At 31.4% G+C, this 27,591-nt stretch overlaps 2 protein-coding genes across 2 annotated transcripts; one reads left to right on the forward strand and one right to left on the reverse strand.

Annotated features, from left to right (window-relative positions):
• The first annotated feature begins 304 nt into the window (after positions 1–304).
• On the forward strand, positions 305–7,459 carry LOC111707867 (uncharacterized). The gene is made up of 10 exons (XM_023481051.1): positions 305–373; positions 761–822; positions 1,784–1,959; positions 2,322–2,441; positions 2,501–2,562; positions 3,982–4,046; positions 4,592–4,618; positions 5,313–5,418; positions 6,403–6,535; positions 7,262–7,459. Exons 3-10 carry the CDS (start codon positions 1,821–1,823, stop codon positions 7,438–7,440), a joined length of 831 nt encoding a protein of 276 aa, XP_023336819.1. The 5' UTR covers positions 305–373; positions 761–822; positions 1,784–1,820; the 3' UTR covers positions 7,441–7,459.
• A 2,846-nt stretch (positions 7,460–10,305) lies between these two features.
• On the reverse strand, positions 10,306–26,085 carry LOC111707872 (neurotactin). Its single transcript, XM_023481056.1, has 15 exons — positions 25,987–26,085; positions 24,006–24,290; positions 21,285–21,680; positions 19,859–20,247; positions 19,484–19,679; positions 18,837–18,962; positions 17,485–17,609; positions 16,864–16,975; positions 16,276–16,387; positions 15,960–16,169; positions 15,148–15,351; positions 13,968–14,113; positions 13,309–13,453; positions 12,401–12,536; positions 10,306–11,414 (listed from the first exon to the last, which is right to left on the reverse strand). Exons 2-15 carry the CDS (start codon positions 24,288–24,290, stop codon positions 11,042–11,044), a joined length of 2,955 nt encoding a protein of 984 aa, XP_023336824.1. The 5' UTR covers positions 25,987–26,085; the 3' UTR covers positions 10,306–11,041.
• Between the last annotated feature and the right edge of the window lie 1,506 nt (positions 26,086–27,591).

Consider the following 27,591-nt stretch of genomic DNA (forward strand, 5'->3'; position numbering starts at 1 on the left):
TAGAACGTTTAAAATGAAACTTTCTAAATATCGAAGTTTTCCGATTTCAAGTTTCAAATCTGTAAAGGAATCAGTATGCTAGAGTTGAGGCAATGTTTATTTTCTTAATTCTTAATTTGATAGTATTTCACTTATAACTGGAAAATAACTTTGAGTCGTTTTCCTATTTAAAAAACAAACAAAAGGTTTTAATCATATGTTAATACAGGAACATCTGCTTTGTTCTCTTTTAGTTTGTCAGATTAATCATGTTATAATGCTTTTAAACTTGTAAAAAACAGTATTTAAAAATATTTTTAGAAATAGGAGACTTAAGATAAAACATTTATGTACACTGAAAGGTGTTCCCAGAGACAGATCAGATTCACTAAAGGTATTTTAAACTAAAAAGAGAAAGAAAACTAGAAATATTAAAAAAAATTTAAAAAACCGTTTGCTTATGAGAATAATATTTTTTCAAAACCGTTTCGTATCGTGCCCTGGTATCAAAAAATACCCTCCAAGTATATACTCCAGATTTCGTTCTGCAGAGCTGGGCCCCAAGCATATTCTAGCCGCAGTACTCCCCTAATCTGTCCTAGCCGCATAGCTTGGTCCCCTTACGGCCTATAACGGCATCTGAGACGGCCTTACCAAAACTACATAATTAAAGAAAAATCTAAATAAATACTTTATTTTAAACTTTTCCGGGAAATTTGGGAAGCTCCCATCCCATCTAAAGAAAACTGGAATTGAAAAGTTCCCAAAAATGTTTTCCTAGGCTAATGATCTTGAAGGTATCCATGTACTTGTTGAGCACTTTACATTGATCTGGTATTTCAGGTATATCTCATAGAAAAAAAATATAAATCAAATGAAAATTAAATTACTTAATACGTTCCTCTTGAATATCCTACAAGGATATACCGTTAATTGAGAGATCAAGCATTTATCCGCAAATTTAATAGTGTTAACAATATGTTCCATTAGGGCCTCCAATAACGGAACATTTTGTTCTATTGGACCTCCTATAACGGAACAATATGTTCTATTAGGGCCTCCTATAACGGAACATTATGTTCTATTGGACCTCCTATAACGGAACATTATGTTCTATTGGACCTCCTATAACGGAACAATATGTTCTATAAGGACCTCCTATAACGGAACAATATGTTCTATTAGGGCCTCCTATAACGGAACATTATGTTCTATTGGACCTCCTATAACGAAACAATATGTTCTACAAGAACCTCCTATAACGGAACAATATGTTCTATTATGGCCTCCTACAACGGAACATTATGTTCTATTGGACCTCCTATAACGGAACAATATGTTCTATTATGGCCTCCTATAACGGAACATTATGTTCTATTGGACCTCCTATAACGGAACAATATGTTCTATTATGGCCTCCTATAACGGAACATTATGTTCTATTGGGCCTCCTATAACGGAACAATATGTTCTATTGGACCTCCTATAACGGAAAAATATGTTCTATTATGGCCTCCTATAACGGAACATTATGTTCTATTGGACCTCCTATAACGAAACAATATGTTCTACAAGAACCTCCTATAACGAAACAATATGTTCTATTGGACCTCCTATAAAGGAAAAATATGTTCTATTATGGCCTCCTATTACGGAACATTATGTTCTATTGGACCTCCTATAACGGAACAGTATGTTCTATTATGGCCTCCTATAACGGCACAATATGTTCAATTAGGGCCTCCTATAACGGAACAATATGTTCTTTTATGGCCTCCTATAACGGCACAATATGTTCTATTAGGGCCTCCTATAACGGAACGAATAAGGCTGGAGAGCGGATGATACCGTCTGGAACAGCCTACTCCACATTTTACCTTTTTGCGGAACAGTTTGGTCTGAAGTATACAATGAGGGAGGAGTATAGATGCAATGTGACCAATGAAACACTGTTTACCGGGGGCTGTAAACATCTAATAGGTTAATATACATTTTAAAGGATGGAAATGTTCGCCAAAAACTAAAGGACTGCAAAGCATGCAGAATTAAAAAACTTTAAACGTCTAAAGAAATAATTGACGAATCCATGCACTTTTGCATTGTTAATCCCTTGAAGTAGTAATCCGTTTTACGTATAAGATTAAGTTAATTCTTTTCTCGATATCTATAATTAGGACCGTCTAGTCTAAATTGATAATGAAAAAATCACTAATTATATGTGAGTCAGTTTTTTAATGGATTAAGCACTAAATCGCTTTAAACAGAAGTTCGACATTGATTTTAGGGCTATCGCATTCAAAATTCTTGGCCTCTTGTAGTTTGTTTAAATAAGTTTTTTTTAGATGACGAAATATTTGCGTTTATTCATTGTTCCAACAACTACATGTTCTACGGACCCAACAATACAGTTCTATTTAACAAAGTAAATTTGTTGCCTATATATGACTCGGGAACAACTTTAAGTAAGTAACAAAATTTTTATAATTATGATTTATAAATTTTTTTTAATATCTATTTTAAGTTTGCCCCCTGCCGGTCAAAAAAACTAATTTCTTCCAAATTATTCAACCTTTCAGCTTTGAGGTATTGTACAGGGATAATAAAAAAGTGGAAAAATGTTTGTCTTGTTTATTTCAAGTATATGTTCCTGTTAAAAATGATATATCGGTGCCGAAAAAAAANACTGATAATAATTTTTGAATTGTTTATTCAGAAACTAACATATCATTTGCCGATGTGGGACTTTACTCTTTTGGAGCATATTTCCAGGAACCTTTTCATAAGAAAATGAGAAAAGGTCAAAAATTAAATACTCTTTTAAGGGACTGTACGTTTAATTTTGACATAATAATAATTAATAATAACATTTTGCAATCTATTTCTTGCCCTTAGTAGTATTTAACAACCATGATTTAGCCTTTAAAAACAACTACATTTTAGCGCTTGATATAGCTTAACACCCACATTTTTAAATGCCTTTGATATTATTTAACAACCACTTCATTTATAGCCTTTGAAATTATTTAACAACCACCTTTTAGCCTTTGATATTATTCAACAACCACTTTTTGTCATTTGATAATATTTAACAAACACTTTTAAGACTTTTGATAATATTTAACAAACACTTTTAAGACTTTGATGTTATTTGACAACTACATTTTAGCCCCTGTTATTGACAACTACAGCTTAGTCCCTGTTATTTGACAACTTCAGTTTAGCCTCTGTTATTTGATAACTACAGTTTAGCCCCTGTTATTTGACAACTTCAGTTTAGCCTCTGTTATTTGACAACTTCAGTTTAGCCTCTGTTATTTGATAACTACAGTTTAGCCCCTGTTATTTGAAAGTGCGTCTCATTCTGCATGCTAGTGTTGTTTTCTCAAGATTTGAAAATATTTTATTAGTTTTTAATTATTTCTGTTTCCTTTGGTTTTATTTTAATTTACCATGTACACTTATCACTGCAAAAGGGCCTCTGATTCAAAAACAACCAGCAATGGTTAGAAAGGTCCTGGCTAAATTAAAATATAAAATTGAGCACTGTACTTGTAATTGTTTTTTATTAAAATATTTAGTCAAACATATGTATTTATCTATCTTACACGTCATAAATTTGTCATTACTTCACCATGAGCATACTCTGATTTCCTAATCCTATTATCTTTGCATCCTATTGTCCTTGACCTTGGATATTTCAAACTTTGAATTATTTTAGATAAAGTGATTGAATTTTATAATCCATATATCTTTGCAACCTATTATTGTAAGCCTTTGATATTTCAAACTTAGATTATGACATAACTGAATTCCTAGTTTAAAATAACAAAGGTTTACATTATCAAATACAAAAAAATTTCAGAAGATATTTTTATTTAGGGCCAAGTTAATGGCTGTAGAATACGAACCGGAAATAACTTCTATGGCACAGTTTTTAAAACAATCTAAACGAAAGGTAAAAAAAACAAAATAAAAATTTAAATATTTGAATTTCTATTTTAGATGCATATTAGCTACCATTACAAACTGGAGGAAAACTTTTATATTGATGTTATTAACGGACTAAAGTAAAAAAATATTATATTTTATTTATTTATTTATTTATTGTTTTATAGTGTCTTCTATAATATATTTAATTGCAGAAAATCTTTAATTCTTCACGTAAATATATTAATGTGTAATATTGCATTCAAACTTTATCCCGTAAATATATTAATGTGTAATATTGCATTCAAACTATATTAATGTGTAATATATTACATTCAAACTTTATCCCGTAAAGATATTAATGTGTAATATTGCATTCAAACTTTATCCCGTAAATATATTAATGTGTAATATATTACATTCAAACTTTATCCCGTAAAGATATTAATGTGTAATATTGCATTCAAACTATATCCCGTAAATTTATTAATTTGTAATATTGCATTCAAACTTTATCCCGTAAATATATTAATGTGTAATATATTACATTCAAACTTTATCCCGTAAATATACATAGAATATACTGTAATTCAATCATATATAGATAAAGAAATAACAACAACTATTTAAACATGAATTATCATATTGCATTTATATATATATATATTTATTATTTTTTGTTTAGGAAGCAAGGACGTTATGTCATTCGTAAGTAAGAAAATATTCTAGATTTAAATAAAGCTTCTTGCTAGAAATTATAAATATTTCTAAATGTTTAACCTTTTGGACAAAAAAACTTTGGTTTTAAGTTTGGAAACGAAATATTTTACCTTTTTAATCTAACTATCAATCGTTAATTCATAAATATCAATTGCTTGAATTTCTTTAAAGGAGATAGATTTTTGAATAAAAGGACTCTTTAAACTTTTCCTCAGAAACGAACGGGAGTGTTTTAAGTCTAACGTTTAGTTAAAATCATAAATGGGACTTGTGAGTTGTGAAGTGTTACGTTTAATATCGTAAACATTAACTTAGATTTTTTACACCTTCGCCTTTAGATTTAAAGGAATTGAGTCTTTGCCACAAACTATGATTTTCTAATCCCTTTATTTTTACAACCATAAACGATAGATATTTCAACTTTGAATTCTGCTAGATCAACCTATCTAATTTTTAAATATCAATTAAGTTTACAATATCAGGTTGTAAAGGGATTATAAACTTGGGTGTGATGGCAAAGATCCAATTCCTTTTGTACTGAAAATATTTGAATAAGTTGCATGCAAAAAAGTAAAATTTTTCTTTTTGTGGAAAGTAAACAATATTTTTTATTAACCTTATCAAAAGTGCCAAAAATGACATACATTCTTTCTCTTTAAGCATAATTTGCGTATTTACCCTTTAAGTGAACTTGAAAAGGCAGATTTCATCACTAAAAGAGGAGATTGCGTGGCGGTGGATTTAAACACAATGAGACACTTGATTACCCAACAACAGCTCAAGGAGGGAAAGGTAACAAACTTTATTATATCTGTAAAAATATGTTTGTTTTTCAAATACTCCAATTTATTTAAAGGTCAAAGGAATTGAATCTTTGCCACAAACTCAAATTTTCTAATCACAATACATCTTGCAACCTGATGGTGTAAACATTTAATATTTCAAAGAAAGATTATTATTATTTATAGTTTGAATTGTTGGTTGCAAAGATATAGGGATTAGAAAATCAGAGTTTGTGACAAAGTCTGAAGTCCTTCAAGCAAAATACCTAGTATGAAATTGTGGCTTCGTCTCTCCTCTAGTTTTGACTTTACGCCTGCAAGTATGTAAAAAGTGTTTTCGCGATGGAAATTTTAACTTTAAATTCCTTCAGAAAAAAAGCTTTAAAAATTCTTAAAAATTAAATCTAAAATTAATTTGACGTGAACCACTATATATTTATATTATAAATTCAAAAATAAAACATGAATAATAATAATAAACCTAATCCAAATCTGCTTTAGAAAGGGGTGGGATTATTTTTTCTTCAAAGTTTTAGAATAGTAGAAAAAATATTCTAGTGAAAAATCAATGAATGCATTATATATATATGATATGATAAACATGGATTTTAAATTTTTTAGTATATGGTAAAGGGGAATTATAGATAAGAAAAAGGGAATTAGGGGGTGGGGACTGGGGAGGTTATTGAGTATTAGTAACATGAAGAAGTAGAAATTATAGAAGCTAAGGAAAGGTAAATAAATAGGTAGGTAATGGTGTAGGAGTAGGAGAAGGAGTGGGAGAAGGAGAAGGAGAAGGAGAAGTAGTATAAGAATTAGTATGAGAAGTAGTAGTAGAAGGAGAAGAAGTAGGAGAAGGTGTAGAAGATGTAGTAGGAAAAGGAGAAGGAGATGTTTGTAGGAGAAGGAGTAGAAGATGTAGTAGAAGAAGGAGTAGAAGATGTAGTAGAAGAAGGAGTAAGAGAAGTAGCATAGTTTTTTTTTTGTATTTAAGGTAACCGTTTCTCTCTCTACCTTCGATGATGGCGGTATCTTTGTTCCTAAAATTATTAATGGTTGGTTATATAAACGGGAAGGAGAATATTTGGAAACAATTCAACGGTTTATAACACAACTCTGGGATTCAGGTTTAAAAACACTCATAAAGTATTTCCCGAATTTTCTCGAGAAAATGTTAATTTTAAACATTTCTTTTATATGACAAGTCTTTTTCCTCTGATCTCAAATACTGAAAGGGACTGTAAGCGTAATTTCAAGTGACCCTCCGTGCAAATATGGCAAGGTTTGATTCACAACGGTACCCTTAAGTTCTGAACAGCTTTTTCTGATCAAGTATAAATTATATCAATGTAAATGATTTAGAAAACTTTAGAGTTGCATAGCTTCTCTAAAAAATGATTTGAGTATCTATGTAGGAAAACATTGGATCACTTTTTAAACTAGTAAACGACAGTAACGTTAATATTAATTATCAGATAATGGTTTCAAGGGTATCGTTGTTAATCGGGAATGGCCATCTTTGAATATAGGGTCACTTTAAATTACGCTTACAGTCCCTTTGAGAAGTATGAACGTTGTACTTAACATTTCGCAGATTTGTTTTATCAATAGTTGCACAAGAAACTTGCCGTCAGAGGGACCGTTTTGATCCAACATTAATAAAACCCCAAAAAAGACCGTCCGCGATTAACAACGGCATGCTTTAAGATTTTAATGTAAAAGATATGGTAGTTTTCTAGTGAACCATGCATTCATGATCAGACAAAGCTTTTAAAAATATCATTGTGAATTGGAAAAGGTCCCTTTACAATTTGTAATGAACTTCATATTACGCTTACTGTCCCTTTAATTAGGGCTGATGATACATATACTGCGTATACACTATGGAAGAGCCCTCAAAGTGACTGAGACTGAATCTGAACCTGAACCCTTGTACATGGAGAGTTTATATCTTTGCTTCATTATTTACTTTTTTGGACTCCTTCTAGGCAAAGTCGTCTTCATTCAAAAAAACATGCTTTTATTGCATTAACAATTGAAAACAAACAGTGTTAGGCGATTATATCAATACAATGAAAACTACTTTTGATTAAAATTTTTATTTATATTAAGCTTTTGAACAGTATGTTTACACATATAACATAGAAGTCAAGAGAAGTTGTCAATTAAAAAAACTTCTCTTGTGAACTTTTAACTAAAAAAAAACTTTTAAACAGTCAAAACTTAAATTAAAAAATTCGTCTTCATTGTATTTATATAATCGCCTACTACTGTATTTAATCTAAATATAACATTTTCATATATCAATACACAATATGACAAGTACCAAAAAAAAAGAAAAAAAAGCTGTCGTCTTCCTTTTATTATCTAAAAATGTATTGATTGATTTAATATTTGTTGCAGATGTTAAACCGGAAAAAATGCAAAACCATTGACGGCATTTTTAAAAATAAAAAAGGAAGAAGAAAAAATTTTCTATTCTTAATATTTACAACTGCAAATAAATTAACATTGAGTATGTCGTATTTTTGATTTTAAGAAACATTTCTACTATTAATTTTTGTCATCTTAAAAATTTTGCTTTTTATAGACGATCTTTGGTATGAATTAGGTGGTGCTGCCTTTGCCTATGAGCATCATAAATTTAGAAAACAAGTTTTTCTCGTAGAACAGTTTAAAGAAGTTGAAAAAAAGAAAGAAATCAGTCAAATTGTTAAAGAAGATAGAGGATTGGAGAAAGATGTTGACCAAGTGAAAAAATCTAAAAAAGTTGTCCATGTTAAAACGATTAAAAGAGAAAATTCAAGGAAAACAATGAAATCTTCTATGAAACCTAATCAAATTAAAAAACCTGTCACTACATTTCGATACATTGAATAAATTTATCTTAGCTAAATATATCTATTATTTTGTTGGTTCGTGGATTTGGATTTTGTATCCAATGAATGTCGAAACTGCTAAACCGATCTGGCACAGACTTTGTGGAACCGAAGTTTAAATTTTTCCTCTAAATAAGTTGTATTTGTCAAAACAATTCCCCCCAAAAATTTCAGAAATTTACTAAAAAGCAGACAGTGCAAACGTCTCCAAATTAAACAAACATTTAAAGCAATAACTAAACTTATTGGATAAAATAAAATAACTAAACTTATATATTGGATAAAATAAAATAACTAAACTTATATATTGGATAAAATAAAATAACTAAACTTATATATTGGATAAAATAAAATAACTAAACTTATATTGGATAAAATAAAATAACTAAACTACAGGGCGGCCCAGGAAAAACTTAAAAACTTAAATTATTAAAACAGGATCGACTTGGAAGTGTCGCGATCCTTTGGGCTTTGATTTTACCGCGCGCTCTAGCTCACTTCTGCTTTTCTGTAGCTCTTTTTAGCACTTTGAAGCATTTGTTGTTAGCTTTAGTCTTTAAGAAGTAATTGGCAAAATTCTCATCGATTTCTGCTATCGAGTTTGAGACATTTAAATCAAAGTGATTAGGCGAGTTGAAAAATGTCGTTGAAATTTTTAATAATTTGCGTTATCATTCATTCATTCGTTAATCTACTTTAACACCTATGATTCTTATAACAATAATCATACATTAAGAATTCTGCTTAGACTCCAATTTCTTAAAGAATCCCAAAATATTCAAAATCTGAACAAAATTGTTTAAAGGATTTTATGTTGATTTTTTTATAAATAAGAACAGGTAGAGCTGGCGGTAAAAAGGCCGGTCCGTGTAAAAAAAAATATAAAATACCTCTTAAATTAACTCAATACTAAAGCTACAGATTTTTGAAAAGCCCTTGAAAAATGGTTTTAGTAACATGTGTCACATCATGATATTTGTCGAAAACAAATAAACTATACTACAGGGTGTCCCAAAAAACATGGGAATTCATTGACGAATTCGATTTCATCTTTTTTAAAATTAACATTGTAATACCTAATTTCAAAAGCCATAATATTAGTATGTCTGCTAGAGTTTTTATGAAAAGGGTAAAAGACTAAAGATTGTGTCTATAATGTCTCCGCAAGATGAACAGTGATGACGGACAAGTTTACTCTGTTTGTATACTCTAATTTTCTTGTTTTACTAAGTACAACCGAATGCAGTCAAAACATAAACAAACAAAATGTGAACATAGCAGCCGAAACTATTACAGGCTTTCTCAGTAGGTATCACTATACTAAATCAAAGAATTATTTAAAAAGACGATATCGAATTCGTCACTGAATTCCTATGTTTATTGGGACACCCTGTATAAGGCCTTTTTATAGGGTGGGGGGCAGGCTAGTATACATATTTCAGTATAGGCACATCAAATACTGAAAACCTTTAATATTTGTTCTGAAGCCATTATACTACTTTACTTTCTATAATCTATACAATTAGAAACACTCTGGAGTCATGCAGTCTTGGGTTTTTCTTTTGATTAAGTAAAAATAAGATGTTTGTGATTGCAATTGTTGCATGCAACATGAACCTGCATGGCGGCTTTTTTTCTAAAATGTTCTGGGCACTTTAATAGAAATAGATTAAATAGAAATAGCGAAGTTCTTTCCTACTTTTCTAAATTAAAAGAAAAAACGAGAATTTCTCTGTTTTCTGGAGAACATTTTAGTCATACAAATTAAAAATTAAAATAAATTCCTTATTTACAGTGTATTTTCACGGTAACAGATACAAGATACATAAAAAAATCCATAAATATTGAAACTTTTGGAAAGACGAAGAAAACATGACTTCAAAGAATACAATGAGCTTGGGAAGTCTATATGTAAGCATTTAATTTACAGCGGTAATCAGAAATCTCTGGAATAGGAAGTCAGCTTTTAGACGCAAGTTAAAACCTTAAATATAGACCAATAAACATGAGGCACAGCAGTTGTGCAGTGTAAACAGACACATTCTACAGTGATTTAATAACTTACTTGTAAAGCTATTTGCTTTGTAACAATATCAATGCACAATCCTATTCAATAGCTTTCTGGTTATCAATGTAAATTTTTAAATTTAGAAATTTTTGTAAAAAGACCAGATTAGAAAATACTTATTATTGTTTTTTTTTAAAGGGACTGTCAACGTTATCTTAAGTGAACCTCCACTTAAAGAGTGCCATTAAGAATTTACAGTTATATGACTCTGAGAAAAATAGTTTTTAGCCATTGTTTATTAGATGAAGGGTAAAAGGGTACTGTACTGTCTCTAAGAACCACTTTTATTTAAGAAAAACTTTATTTTGTTGACACCCCTTTAAAATATATTTTTAATTATAGTTACATAAATTGTAACACCAGTGATTGTATACAAAATGATATCTTAGGCATGGGGTAAGGTGACTAGCTATATATATTTAAAAAAGACTAGTAAATGATGGAAACCTAAAAAGACGGGGCTATTTGTTTAAATTTGATAAAAATTGTAAAGCTTTTTCAAAATCTTTTTTTGTACTTTTGTTATGATTTTTAGATACTTAAAATAATTTAAATGTAAGCAAAATGCAAAAGAGTTCAAAGGTCACTTAAAGTATTTACTTTTAAATTTGAACCAGAAAAAATGGCAGTTTAATCTTTGACTTTAGGGAAAATATTTGAATTTATATATATTTTCTAAAACTATTTTAAAATATTTTTCCAAAATCAGGAACTAATTTTGGATCAGAATTTTGCCAAAAGTCACAATTACTCATATTTTTGACTGAATCTATATTCTCTCCAATTAATCGGACGCCATTAAAGTAATTTTGATGCTTCACAAAATCAAAGAAGAGTTTTTTCATATTTGTCGTAAACGCGCCAGTTTCTGTTTTGGAAAAAATTGCGGCAATGTCCGCCGAACTGTCGGTTACCAAACCAAACTCCGACTCCATATTTGCATTGGTTGCTACGTACAGGGGTGTACGGGTTAGCTTGGTGAGAGCCTGAAGAGGGCACACTGAGCGGATATCTGAGACCATCGTCATGTAACTTATCCAGTTGTTGGAGTTGTTGTATCTAAACAAGATATATTAGAATCTAGTTTACCATACCCAGGAAACTGACTTAAATTTCCGATAGTGAAATTCTAAATCGATCTAATGGGAAGCAAATACGTAAATGTTTGCATCGTGAAAAGTATCATTTAGAACCTTTATTTCATAAATATGGCACAAAATTTGGGCCCAATCGGTTCAGCTGTTTTGACGTTTATTGGATACAAACAAACAGAAACCCAAACAGAGAAGCAAATCTTTAGAATTGACCAATTTTCAGATATGTACGATTTTTATTTTATGAAAAAATAATTGAATCAAGTAAAATTCTGCTATGATAGAACAAAATTAGCAAGAAAAGCGAAACATATTTCTGTATTTTCAATGATTAAGAAAAAATTAATCATGGAATTGTCAGTTAAAAAATGAATGTAGTCCTATATTAATTAGTAAGTAAAGGAGTTGTTGCATTATATAAAATTATAAATGTTTTCAGGAAATAGATCCAAAGAGCTTTAAAATTTACTTAGTGTTTATGTAAGCCAAGCACTGTACTGTAATATTTTTATGTATCAAAAGATACAGTGAGACCCACAAAACTGAAAAATAGGAAGACGACTTTCAGAACTCAAGTTAGAATTTTACATAGTTTAACGAGCACAAAACACAGCAATGTGCAATATACACAGATACACTTCACTTAATAGTTGTGAAGCGGGTGGTAAAGTAAACCTGTTTTCCTTATAACAACATCAAATACACATAAAAATGTTTAAATGTCGCCTTCCTACCCCACAGTATTATGGTTCTCACTTTATTTACATCAACATGACAACTTGTATCAAACATGGAGCCACTATGCTCTTACAACATGTAACTTTACTCTTTTCAAGTACAGGGCCGACAATAGCTAAGGCAAAACGTGACGGTACGGCAAATGAACTATCCCCTTCTAATGAAATGTACAAGACATAAATACATACATCTCGAGTTTACATGAAAGTCTACCTGCTAAGTGCCTGAGATGCAAGATCTATACTCCAGCTGCCAAGGGACCCCTCCACCATCTCCTCGTAGAGGTCTGTGTTGTTCCAATCCAGGAACTGGAAGTTATCCCAGGCAGCCTCAGACTGGGCAGTTGTTCCTGTAAAAAGCATAAGGTTAACCCATAGAAGATAATTTAAAAACAACTTTTAAATAAAATTTATTTGGGACTGAATTTTTTTAATTTGAGCTACGCTGCTAAACTACCTTAAATTTGAACCACTGATCGAAAGTTACAGATTAAAGAAGGATTTGAATCGGCGATTCAAATAAATTCAAATAAATAAGACGTTAAAAAGAAAGCTTCTAATTTGTAATGGAATAAGCCCAACAAGTCAAGAAACATATATTCTTGATTTACAAGCTGTCAATGAATTGAGTCCCATCAGAAACCCTAATATCTTTGATTACAGTAATGTGTACTGCTGTTTGTGGAAGGATTATAAACAAACCTTGGAGGTTGTTTACATTCCTCCCACATACAGCAGTACACTTTTTATTAACAGTTTGTAGTATGTATTATGGGGAGGAACCCGGGACATTAAGTGTCAGGTCTAGATTAGCAGTTCAGTTTTAAACTCTCCTTCCCTGGAAAATTTAGAACAAAAGCACGATTTTGAAATCACCTCCCCTGAAATTTTTAATTACAGGTCTAGAACAATAGCACAGTTTTGATCTTTTCTCCCCTGGAATAATAATTGAAAGGTCTAGAACAAAAACACAGTTTTAAACTCTACTCCTCTAATATTTACTGTTAGGTCTAGAACAATAGCACAGTTTTGAACTTTCCTCCCCTGGAATATTTATTGTCATGTTTAGAACAATAGCACAGTTTTGAACTCTCCTCCCCTGGAATATCTTTATGTATTTACCAAATATGATTGGAACTCCGAATCCTGACGTTGTCCAGGTCTGGAGGAGGGGTTGAGTGAGTAGATGTGAATCCAGCGTGAGCAGTCCAAGCATATCCTCTCCTCCATTCCGAGGTAGGTTACCAACACTCAAGCCCTCAAAAACCTTCAGAGTGACATAAAAAATTAAATTTTTTTCTAAAAGGTGAAAAAGATTCATGAGATTCTATTAGAAATAAATAACCCAAATATGATTCATTTTGGTATGCAACTGTGGCTGAGTTTGATACAAATACAAAATTATTCGGTCTTATTAAATGGGTAAATGTGTAAACGACAATATAATTCTGTTTTACAATTGGTTTTCACTGTAGAAGAACAATTTGACCAATCAAAAGTACGCTCTCAAATACTTTCCAAATTTCAAAAGGAATTTTCCCAAGCGGCAACTTCCCAAGGATATTTTTGCAACTGGCAACTTCCAAAGTATGTTGTAGCCACAGCGCTCGGTCCCTTTACCCATTTTAGTCGCAGCGCTCGGTCCCCGTCGCAGCTTCGGCACCTTTGGAAAGTAGCCGTTTTGGAAATTGCACATTTAGGAAGTTGGCACTTCGAAGTTGTCATATGGAAAAGGCCTTTCGTAAATGGTCTTACACTTGCTCAGCCTCCTGAGCATTTACCTGATCCACGGCATCCAGAAGTTGTTCAACATCAACATCTTCAATGCACTCCCTGACCATGTTACCGGAGCAGAACTTGTTGACAACCTTCTCCCAGTTCTTCTCAGCCTCCTCCAGGCTAGAGTTACTAAACCGTCCTGCTCCACCTAACCACACATATTGTTAGTTTGTTAGTAATAATCATAAATTAATTCAAGAGTATACCATTAGAGTTTAGGCATTGTTTGATATAAGTTTTCAAACAAATTTTTTTTTTTAATACAAAATTAACAAAATTTCTGAAATCAATAGAATTTCAGAATATATAACACAAATTTAAAAAATAGTAACAAAAATCTGAAAATAGTTGTAAACATCATATAATATTGTAAACTAAATGATAAAATAAACTAAACAGAGTAGTATGCAACTCCCAAAAAAATTTTAAATCTTCAAATATTCAGAATTTTTGTATTTTATGAGACTCCACAAAAATTTTTAAATTTGCACATAATTAAACTTGTTTAAAGGTGCTCAGAGCTGAAAACTTTAGAATGGGATATCCTTAATCCCGATCGGTTAATTAATCTGGATATTAATAACAAGAGGAGAACAAGCATTATTTAATCTGGAGATTAAGAAAAAGAGAGGATCAAGCATTGATCTCGATATCCACCACTCTAAAGTTTTCAGCTCAGAACGATTGAATTTGCTTTAACCTTCTGCTATAATCAAAATTTTGTATAAAGTCATGAAAGAAAGCTGATGGAAAAATAAATTCCGTAGATCCTGTAATATCTAGAAAACGGATAAAAACGATGGGCCCAACTTTCCATCAACCAATCATAGCAGTACCTCCTCAACTCAGCGATTATAAAAGTAAAGGTGATGAGTATGAATTTTATGATCAATTTTATGATCGAAAAAAACAATTTTCCCTTAATATTAAATTATAATGCAAAAAAAAACAAATTGAACCGTTGTGCCAGGTGTGCATTGACTATGGCACATTTTAAACCACGGATAATTCTTTAAATGTAATTTTTTTTATTAAAGAGGCTTTGAACAGGAAGAATTAGGAAATCTTTGCCAAAATATTTCATCTAGAAAATAAAGTGTAAATTCATCTAGCTTATCATATAGATACATATCGGGAAATTGAGAAAGAAAAAATAGATTTATTATAAAATGGTGACCCCACCTGTTGCCCAAATCCTGTTGTACAACCCACGAGCTCTATGTACACCAGTGATTGCAGTGACCAGGCTCGCCCCTTGCTGATGTCCCATGAGCGTGACTGAACCTGGATTCCCGCCAAAATGTCCAATATTTGTCTGAACCCATTGAAGAGCTGTGACAAGGTCACCTAGTCCATAGTTTCCACTTGTTTCAGGATATGCAGATTCTATAAAATGATAATCTAAAGGGAACCTCTATTATAGAGTGACATGTTCAATTCACAACAGATCAACAAGGAAGATATCGAAGTTTATCTATCTTTAAAAGTGCTGAATACTATAAATCTCCTTCATTCCTCGTCTATGCTGCAAATCTGCAAGTAATCTTTTAAGAGTAACGTTAAAGTATTCAATTATTAGGTGGATTAACAACGATTTCACCGATACTCTTGATCACTGATACTCTTGGAATTTAGACAAACCAGTCTAAACAGGGACCCTTCTTGCAAAGATGGCAATGTTAGATTCACAACAATACCCTTGAAAACATTATCTGATAAACAATATGGAAAATACTTTTTCTAGTTTGAAACGTATTCAAATCTTATTATTATAATAAGTTTACTTAAGTAGAAATGCGCAATTCACTTTAATAGAGAAACTACAATTAAAGTATTCAGCTTTCTAAATTGTGACATCATTCATACTGGATCTGACAAAGCTTTTAAAGGTACTGTTTTGAGTCGGGCATTACAATTTATGCATGGAGGCTGTAGGGTCACTTGAAATTACGATGACAGTCCCTTTAATCAAGTGTTCTATTAAAATATCCAACCTGAAAGAACTGAGTGGGAAAGGAAACCCAGCACGCCTTGTCTCACGTTTACAACAACGAAGACGACCCCGTTCTGCTTCGCGAGTTCAGAGTCCGGCAATATCTCAGCATCGTTGCCGGGTACATACACAATAACCGGTTTAGCGTCCTTGTACATTACACTGGAGGTAAACACGTCCAGGTTTAGACAATTCTCTTCTCCAACTAGGTCTAAAAATTCTAATTGTCAGAAAAAAGAGAAAAAAAATTAGATATTCAAAAATAATTATTGTTTTTATTATTATTAATAATATGATTATTATTACTATTTGTTTACCTTTCTGAGCAGTACGGCGGATACAAGTGATTGATTGATTGACGGGGCGTTCAAGTCTCTCGCCACATTCTTCCAATGACATGGGTACTCTACTGTGCTCAAATCTTTCAACCTGTACATAAACATATATTTATTCATGTACAACTGGAATTGATAAATACGTACATAAATATACAAAAATATATAGAATAAACAATAAATACAATATATATATATATACATAAATAATTATACATTTTAATTTTTTAAACTTAACTTTTTATTCAAAAAAGAATTATAATATATATCATATCACTTCAAGCCAAGATGTGCATTCTTTGACGGAAAAAAATTTAGCAGTATTTTACTTATACTTCTTTTAAATCTAAGCTAAAAACAAGCACTTTGCATTTTTAAAATGTGCATGACTGGAGCTACAAAAAAGTATAAGTGAGTTGGGGAGGTAAAACAGATGAGGCTTTTAAATTTGATGACTTACTTTTAGATATTTTATTTCACTGGTATAAATTTTATATATATATATAATTATATATATGTATATATATACAGATTTTCATGAACGAATACTTAATTATGAACTTCTAGTACCTGAACACTGTAAGGTATTCCTCTAAAAGAGTACATATTATTTCCATCCACTTTACCAAGGACTTTGCCACACCCTGTAAGAGATTCAACCACGCCCCCTCCGTTTATCAGCCTGAACATTTAGATTAAAAAATAATTAACTGATAATGTTTTTGTTAAAAATATGTATTATACTGGAGTTTTACTAAAATTCTTTTGGCTGGATCTCCACTCCATGCCTATCTCCTCCCTGAGAGGTCAGACCGGCTGGATCACTACTTTCATGTCTAACAATTCTGTGATTGCCTACCTATTATATTTCCACTCTATGTCTATCTATGAGAATTCTATTCCAATTCCAGGTCTACCTACTCCGTGACTATCTACCTATAAGTATATTAGTCCCACTCCATATCTATCTACTCCGTGGCTGTCTACCTATAAGTAATCTTTTCCCACTCTATGTCTTTCTACTCCGCGACTGCCTCCGTTTAAGTTTTCTATTCCCACTCCATATCTATCTACTCCGTGACAGCCTACCTATGAGTATTCTTTTCCCACACTATGTCTTTCTACTCCGCGACTGCCTCCCTTTAAGTTTTCTATTCCGACTCCATATCTATCTACTCCGTGACTACCTACCTATGAGTATTTTGCCATTCTTTAGGTGCAGAAGCTGCTGCTACGCCAACAACTATGATGAAGAGAATAAGGAAGAGTCCGGTCAGCATTCCAACAACCCCAATCTTCTGCTGGTCATCCAGGTTCTGGATAGGAAAAAAGTAACAAATTCTGAGAAAAAATACAATTTTGTTGCTTTACGGATGGTCACTAGTCAGGATTAAAAACTGCCTCTCATAAATATATTATAGCTTTTTCGTAAATTTTAAATTGTTAAAATAACTAAGTTTGGCGAAAACAATGTTGAAAGAAGTATCTTAGATTATTTTTGAACAGAAAAGAGATTGACACTTTTTTGTTGAGTATCAAATATGGGAATTTATGCTTTATCGCTTACAGTAAAGTTCTCCCTAAAGGGTATGGCTCAACTCCTCTCCCTCTTTAGTTGGGACTTAAGCTATTATTTTCGATTATTTAGAAATTACCATTTCATCTGTCAAGTTGGTCTCCATGTTTTTTATTAAAAGCTTTTTCAAATTTTTAACTTTTTGAATCAATCACCAAACTTTCAAGAAAACTTTATTTGATCCATATATCTGTATATGGATCTGTAATGTGCAAAAGTTCTGAGAATTAATCTTGATTTAAGTTTCCTCTGTAGATTAGATTAGAAGAGAAATATATTAGAACTGAAGAAATAAATTGGAAAAATATTTCTCTATATCCTAGCCTCCGAAGATTTCATTTATCTTTTACTCTCTACCTGCACACTCCCCTCTTGGAATTTAGACAAACCAGTCTAAACAGGGACATTTCCTAGATCATACGTACTTATATACCCCCATTCCCCCCTTCGTTTTTTCCGATTCGAATCTAATAAAACTGGTAATAGTAAAAACTAATAGTCTAATCCACCAAAAGACAAGATATTTTAAGAAATGCTTAGAAATACTCATTAACAACGGAATAAAAACAATAAAAACTGTAAGTTTTAAAAATTTTAACCCCTTTTATAAGATTTATCACAATCCCTTAAATCGTCATTAAAAATAGTTTGGTGCAAAGTGTCTAGCACATTTCTGCTTCAGAAACAAATAAGATAGAGGAATTTGACAGAAATCAGAATTAAACACTTTTCAAGCTGATTTCTTCCAGAGAATTTCTCAGATTAAGGATTAAAGGAACCGTTGTGAATCGGAATCTCTTCTTTTAATAAAAGTTCAATTGAAATGACACAACATTGTATTGAGAATGTTTAAAAATCTATTTGTCGCACTTAATCTTAATACTGGAGGTTTTATCACAAATCTAGCAGCCAAGATATCTGTAAAGGATTTAGAAATACGGTTTCCCAATCAAATAAAGTTTAATACCTTGAATCTTTGATGGAACACATGATGGCAACCCTTCTTCTTTTTCTTCTTCTTCTCATCTTCTGCTTCTTCTCCTCCCTTTTCCGGGTCCTTCTTCTCACTGCCCACACTTTTTACGTCGTCTTCCTAGGTTTAAATTTCAATCATAAATTTGAATACTAAATCTTTAATCATTTCTCTTAAAATTTCCATTTTTTTCTTCTTTAATTTTTTCCTCCTCTATTCCGAAAGAAACAAGAAATAAAGGAATTGAGTCTTCACCACAAACTCTGAATTTCTAACTTCTATATCTTTGCAACCAAATGTTTTACATCTTTAATATTTCAAACTGTTTATTCTGCTTGTGCTTATAATCTAAGTTTGAAATATTTAAGATGTACACCATCAGGCTCGATAGATATAGGGATTGGAAAATTTGAGTTTGTTGCAAAGACTCAAATCCTTTGTTATTCACTATATGAAAATATAAATAAATTTGTTATCCACTATTTGAAAATATAATTAACTTTCTTTGCAGGAAAAACTTTCATTCAAAAATTTTTTTTTACAATTTATTCCAAAAAAAAGTTTTTCGATGTAAATTGTAAACTGTAGCAACATTTACAAACATTATGGGGATAATTAAGTTTAATAAACCTTTAGTTTACCTTTTCTATATCAAGCTTTATCTCCTGAAGTCCATCTTTCTTGTTTGTATCAGAAATATCTTCAGAGCTTTTTTTGTCAAGAAGTTCTTCCTTCTCACCCTTCTCCTCCTTCTCCTCCTTCTCTTCTTGCTTTCCAGCATCTACGACCTCCTCTCCCTCCCCTCGGAACAAGGCAGGGACCCCGGTAGCGGCGTGTCTGAAGTTTAAGACATTTTATAGTGTGTAGCATAGTGAAACAAAGAAATAAAATAATAACAAAAATAAAAATAATGAAAATAATAATATAAAAAATGATTATAATTATGATAATAATAATAATGACAAGGACTGTGATAATAATTAGAATGATAATAATAATGGAAATAATAGTAATACCTGATAGTCTTAAGAATTGAATATCTTTTAAATTTAGCACTATCCTTTATCCCATCAGAATCTTTTTCCTCCCCTTCCCCTTTCTCCTCTTCCCCCTCTTTATCCTCTTTCTCCAACAGTTTCTCCTCTTCTCCTTCTTTTTCTCCCTTTTCTCCCTCCACCTCTTCTTTGTTTTTTCCTTTCCCGAATAGATTTGGGACTTTGGGAGCTTTCAGTCCTTTCAAGGTGTCAATTAGGGACTTTTTAGGTTCCTGCTCAACCTTTTCTTCACTTTCTTCTCCTTCTTCAACCTTCTCCAGAGTTAAATCTGCTTCAGCAGCTTCTTCTTTCTTCTCAAGGATCTCTTTCTCCCCAGGAGCATCAACCATTTCAGTTCCTGGTTCTTCTTCCTGCAACAAAATATAGATTTATAATATAAAATAATATTAATATTATAACTGGAACTAAAGTAAATTGCCTGGACGTAAGATTAAAATTTAAAGTGTTCTCAATTATAACTTCTGTTATTGAAGAACTACTCAGAAAAATTTAAAATGTTTTGGATTTCTTTTCTTAAATACCGGATAAATTAGCTTTTCTCATACTTGTGTGTTAAATCAAAACTAGAGGAGCTACGAGGTCAACAAATTGTACCAGTAATGTCGCATAAATTTAATGAATTCATGGTGTGTGGTAAAAACTTTTGAAGTTTAAAGAAATTGAAAAATTTTGCCTTTAACATTTTTTTTTACTTAATTAAAGCTTTTAGAAAAATCCTCGATTTGAACAAGCTTAATGGGACAGACCGGCTATGTAAGGTAGTTAAACTGAGTATGCAGTTTGGTGGACAAATTCTTTAGGATTCATTTGAGACAAATAAAACGTTTCCACGATGTATAATTACTGAGTTTGAGTGCATTGTCGACGTTCAAAATCATGAATTTGGGTGGGTACGTTTTCAGAATCGGTTTTTAAAATTATTAAATAACGACGACAAAAAATACAAGTAAAAATTATACAGTAAACTAAATAGATGGTTGGGAACATATTTCTCAAAAGAAATTTGTCAATAAGTCAATGTTAGAATCAATAATTTCGTTTTCATCATTTTATTGAATTTCTTAATTTCTATGAATTTATTCGAAGATTTCTACAAATTTTTCAGATGTCGTCTTTATAATAACCAGAGGTTATAGAAACTAATAATTGAATAAGATTACTCATTTTCGAAGATTAGATTAATTTTTATTTTCTCAACCTGTTCCTAAACAACTAATTAGTTTACTGTGGAATTTACATTTGTTGTCTTCGTTATTTAATAATTAAAAAAAGAAAACAATTCTGAAAACGTATCCACCCAACGTCGACTTTGCGCTAAAACTCAACAAAGAAAAAATAGCTACTTAAAAGCAAGAGCTAAAAGCCTAGTATCCTATAAATGATGTACCTTGTTTTCTGCTTTTTCTTTTTTCTTCATAAAATCTGGTCTATGTAGTTTTGGCATTTTAGGTAGATGAATTGAATCAAATGCCTCCTTTACTCGGGTTCTTGCATCTTCCTTTGGGGAAGCATCTTTTTCAGCATCTTTTTCAGCTTCTTTTTCGTTTGTTTCTTTTTCATCATCTTTCTTTTCCTTTTCATCATCTTTCTTTTCTTTTTCACTGTCTTCTGTGGTTTTAGGTTCTTCTTTTTCTTCTTTGTTTGGTTCAGCTGTTTCTTTTAATTCTTCTTTGTCTTTTGCTGTGTCTTCTTTTTCTTCTGGTTTTTTATCTACATCCTCTATTTCTTCTGTTTCTTCTTCTCCTCCTCCTTTCCCCTTTCCTCCCTTGCCTTTCTTCTTCTTCTAAAATAAAAAAATTTATTTACTAATTTTATATTTGTTTTAGAATAATAATTCTGATATTCTAATATTCTAATCCCTATGTATATCAAAGTCGTCGTAGACCTTAGATATTTTTAAATATGAATTTTGTATGATCAAATAATCTAAGTTAGAAATATTAAATGTGTACACCATCAGAATGCAAAGATATAGTGATTACAAAATTTGAGTTTGTTGCAAAGTTTCAATTCCTTTATTCCAATCAATCTTAATTTTACTACACTCTAAGAATAAGTGTCTTTTCTGTAAAGAGTTACAGTACAGCCCGAGCGATAAAAGTCAGAGTTCATTCAAAACAAGATAATTTTATGTTTTTTCGTAAATTTATTGATATTTATAAGATTTTCTGTTTTGGAAATCAAAAAATCGAAAACAATTTTTCATTTAATCATTGCCCTTGCAGGGGGTTAATGAAAAACTTTAATCTCGAGAGAGTATAAAAATCAAATTTATGAGAGTAGTCGGAGGAAATAAAACAAACTAAAGGGACTGTTAACTTAATTTTATACGTCACCCTTTAAACCTAAGAATGAGCAAATATAATTAACCCTGGTCTGGTTTACCAAAAACAATCTGGGGAAGAGGGGGGGGGGCAAAGGGACAATTATCTTATGGACTTAAAGAAATTGATTCTTTGACACAAGCTCTAATTTTCTAATCCCAATATCTGTGCAACCTAATATTGTAGACCTTTGGTATTTCAAATTTAGATTCTTTGATCCAACAGAATTCATAGTTTGAAATATCTAAGGTTTACGACGTTGGATTGTGAAGATATATATGGAATATAAAATCAGAGTTTGTGGCAAAGGCTCAATTTCTTTTCTTTACATCTCGGGACAACTTATTATCTCGATAAAAAGAAAATTTCTGTCCAAAAACTTTTAAAACACTGCGAACCAAAATAATAGTGTTATAAATAGTTAGATAATTACATCAAAATTATATGAAAGGGGGTTAAATAAGAAAATATTTATTTAAGCAAAGGAAAGATTTTATATTAGAGATTAGATTTTAAATATTTTTAAAATTGGTTTTATATGCTACTCATGAAAAAATAACTAATATAAATTTCGGGAAATGTGGCACCTAGTACCATGGCAATAACGGGACTGTAAATGTAATTTTAAAGTGACCCTCCATGCAAAGATGGCAATACCCGATTTACAACGGTACCCTTGAAATGTTGTCCGATCAAATATGAAATGTAATAAAGAAAAATAGATTCAGAGAGCTTTAAGTGTGAGTTATAAAATACTTAGAGAGGCTTTTGGAGTTTGGGCATTGTTACATGAATTAGATATCCATGTTTTTGTTTCTTTAAATTCTTTAATTTTATTGGTGGATTTTCCGAAAAAGTGACTTGCGCATTTCTTGCTTATAAGAACCAATGGAGAAACTAGTACAGTTAAACACTTTTTCGAGTCAGAAAAACGACAGTATCTTCCACATTTTGGATCAGATAAAGGTTTCAAGGGTATCAATGTAAATCGGGCAATGTCATCTTTGCAAGGAGGATCACTTGAAATTAACATTATAGTCCTTTTAAACATATGGTTCGTATTTAAATGTAAAGGTGAGAGAGACCAAGGTAGAAAATATATATGTTTCCCCTCCGGAACTCACATTAATAAATTAATCCTTGAGAAAATCGATCTATAATATTGATCGCACAATCTATGTGTATTTTGAATCTATCAGTAAAAGATCTTATTTCCGAATTTGAAACATCTAATCCATGTTAGGGTTGGTAGGGTTCAGGTTATAACGGATTGTGAAAAGCAGGTGCAACCCCACTTTTTATAGTGCCATTATTTCCTTCCCTTCCTCACTTCTTAACACTTACTTTTTTCCTTTCCTCCGGCTCCATTCCTTCCTCTCTCCCTCCTGTACTTTTTTCCTTTGATCCCCCAATTTCCCATTTCCCTCTCCCTCCTTCTTTAATATTCCCCTTCCCCCTTTCCCATTCATCTCCTTTCACTCCCTCTTCCTTCTCTTCACCTTTCCCTTTCTTCCCTTTTCAAGTTCCCACGTTTTCTGAAATTTTCCCTCCTCCTTTTCCATACCTGTTTCATCCGTTTAACCATTTCCCTTCTCCTTCTTCCCGTTTACATTTGATCCTTAATTCTTGTCTTTCCCCTTTTCCCTGTCTTTCCCCTTTTCCTTCTTTTCTTTGCCATTTTTCCTTTTTTCTTAACCAACTTATTTCCTATTATTTCAACAAAAATAAAGTTTTTTAATTTTCTTTACAAGAAAAGGTTTTGAATTTTAAATCTGCAGTATTACCTTTTTCCGTTCCTTAGATTTAGATCTAATATCAGCAATCACTTTAATCGGAGTTTTTAATTGAACTTTTGACAAACTAAACTTTGTCTTTTCTTTTTCTTCACTTCCTTCCGCATCTTTAGATGATCCCTCCTCCTTCTCCTCCTCCTTATCCTTCTCTGCCGTCTCCTGTTCTTCCTTCTCTTCCTGTTCCATCTTCTCCTTCTCCTCCTTCTCTATTTCAAGTTTATCCTCGCTTTTTGCGGGAACAATCTCGGCAGAGGGTTCAACCACCTCGCTCGACATCTGAAATAGATAAAGTTAGTAAGATAGGACGCTTCGTGGCAATCAGCAGGTATGAAGGTTTTGAGGTCATAAGCAATTCACATGAAACTAGATAAACAAACTGCACGGACGTTAGATTGAAATCGTATGTTTTCTTTTATTTTTTATCTTTATGTTTATTATTGAGAAGTATTTAAACATAACTCCTATTAACAAGTAGCTATTGAAAAGAACAGAAATGTTTTGAATTGCCGATATGTANTATCGCCCTGCAGCTTTTGCTAAGAATAGCAATGTATCATTATTATTTCATCATTTAATCTTACCATAAATGTTCAAGAAAAACATTGGTTTTGGCATAAGTAACTTTTGTTTTATAATAAGTATTTACTGCACTGCTTGACCGTGAATTAGTTTATATGGCGATGGGTAACAATGCCTGGCACAAAGAAGAAAATATCTATCATTATTATTTCATCATTTAATCTTACCATAAATGTTCAAGAAAAACATTGGTTTTTGCATAAGTAACTTTTGATTTATAATAAGTATTTACTGCACTGCTTGACCGTGAATTAGTTTATATGGCGATGGGTAACAATGCCTGGCACAAAGAAGAAAATATCTAAATACAATAAACCAATATTGTAGTTTGCTTGAGAATGTTTATTTTAAATATTTTTTATTTCTAAACTAACTTAAACAAAATTTTTTGTTGTAAAAAACAGCCTATTAGTTTCCTTTAAAATAGTCATTTATAAATCGTAATGAACATGTCTTCCCTAATAAGCCAATAAAAAAAATATTTATGGAAATTTTATAACCTAAAACAAATAGTAATTAACCAAAAATAATTAAATAATGATAAAACTACAATAAATCTGCAGATTAATAATTAGCAAATATTAATGAAAATTATGGAATTAAACAATCCTTTCAAGCTCATTTCATAATCCCTATATCTTTGTAGCCTAATGGTTTAAACTTTTCATATTTAATACTTTAACTTTTTGACATGTCACAATTTATAGTTTGAAATATCAAAGGTCTACATCGTAAAGTTGCAAAGATGACAGATTATAAACAAACATATTATTTATAGCAAAAAATTGTGGAAAAAATACATTTAATAACAAAAATTAGATGCAGAGAAAAAATGTATTTAAAATTCAAAATGTTTAAATATTAAATTTATTTTCATGCACTAATGAAACGCATAAAAAATTGCACAGTCTAAATATTTTCCCGTCTTAAAAGAAGTTTTAAGGTGTTATAAATCTAAAAAAGGGTTTTTCATTATGCATTTACAGTGGTGATCGAAAGCAAAGGCATTTAAAAAGTAAAAGTGAAGCATTTATATTTCCAAATAGAGATAGATTTAAATGATGTTTTTCTATTATTATTGATAATAAGCACAAAAAAAAGCTGATTTATCCTATTATTCATTATAATGCACTATGTGTAAAGCAATTTTTCGAGATCTTTTGGTCTCAATTTCAATTGGTTATTATATGAGCAAAATTGTTAAACGATGAAATAGGTAAGAGTCCTGAATTACATATTTTCCCGCCACAAACAAAGTTTGAAGGAATAATAAAACATTTGGAACGGGTGGATTTAAAAAGTAGCTTAGAGAACTTTTTCCTCTAGTTTCAGCGGACAATAATCAGACGATTTAACTAATATTTACTTCTTTCAGACAACGACAGAAACCAACCTTATATATCTTGATTTAACAATATTTATATAAAAACACTGTATTTTCTAAAATTTCACACTGTGTTCCGTCTGAGCTTGGTATCACAACATAACTATTGTATTTCCCTTCTCTAACCCCCCCTCCCCCCATCAACCTACCCTAACCCCTCTCTTTTGCGCCCCCAACGGACCAAGGGATGCGTGGTATAAACCGAAGAACCAACCAATAGAAAGCACCCCTCTCCCAGAACCTAAACGGAGGTTTATGGAAGATAGAAAGATAGATAGATAGTACGCGGATAGATGGATAGATAGATAGATGAATGAGCAGATGTAAGGTTGACGCCTATAGCTAGGGAGGGGAAATGAACCGGGGGATCGATATATTTACACCACTACGTATACTATATAAATATATCATATTGCGTACACTCCTTTCTCTTTTTATAAACAAGGTGATAAGAAATGTCATGGGTTTCATGGGAAATATATAATATTTTCTAAAAAATTTTTTATAGCCTTTAAAGGAAGTGACAAGCTATGTAAGGTAGTGTTGTGGAAAACTTCTTTTGGATTTATTTGAGACATATTAACTTTTAAAGATCTGTAAATCCTGAGTTTGAGTGAAAATTCGACGTTCAAAACTCCTACTTTGTCTCAAACTCCTAATATGTCTCAAATGAATCCGAAAGAAGTTTTCCACAACACTGCATACTCAGTTCAACTACCTTACATAGCCGGTCGCTCCCTTTAACGTCAAACTAAAGTAAAGATAGAAATCTGTTTTCACTAAAAACTCTTGATGAAAAGCAGTTAAGAAGAAGAAAAATGTTTTAATTTTCTAATATGTCACCAGATAAAGAAGTTGAGTCTTTGCCACAACCTTCAATTTTCTAATCCCTATGTCTGTGCAACTTGGTATTTCGAACTTAAATTGATCTACCAGAATTCAGAGTTTGAAATATTTATGGTCTACGCCATTTGGTTGCAGAGATATTGTGATTAGAAAATCAGAGTTTGTGGAAACGACTCAATTCCTTTAGTTTTCACATATTTCTGCATAAAATCAAAACTACAGGGGCTACGAGGCCTGATAGTCGTCCCAGTAATTTCGAAATACACTTGACCTTCTCTATATCTTTCTAGTTCCTAGAAACTATTGGAAATTTTGTAATAAAAAATCAGATTATCATTAATTTTGCGTCAGAAACTGCTGGAAATTATGTGATAAAAAATCAGATTATCATTAATTTTGCGTCAGAAACTACTGGAAATTTTGTAATAAAAATTCAGATTATCATTAATTTAGCGTCAGAAATTACTGGAAAATTATGTAATAAAAAATCAGATTATCATTAATTTTGCGTCAGAAACTACTGCAAAATTATGTTAAAAATATCAGACTATCATTAATTTTGCGTCAGAAACTACTGGAAATTATGTAATAAAATCAGATTATCATTAGTTCCCAACAAAACTATATACAGACATAATTACCATACTGTTGTTGTAAACGAGGTATGGTACCAGTAATTGATAATAGGTTTATAATGATACAGAAGCGGGTATACTAAATAAAATAGGGGTAAATAATTATATGATTGTATGAAATTTATAATCTGGA

Source organism: Eurytemora carolleeae, unplaced genomic scaffold (assembly GCF_000591075.1).
Source record: "Eurytemora carolleeae unplaced genomic scaffold, Eaff_2.0 scaffold493, whole genome shotgun sequence".
NCBI classification, from domain to species: Eukaryota; Metazoa; Arthropoda; class Copepoda; order Calanoida; family Temoridae; genus Eurytemora; species Eurytemora carolleeae.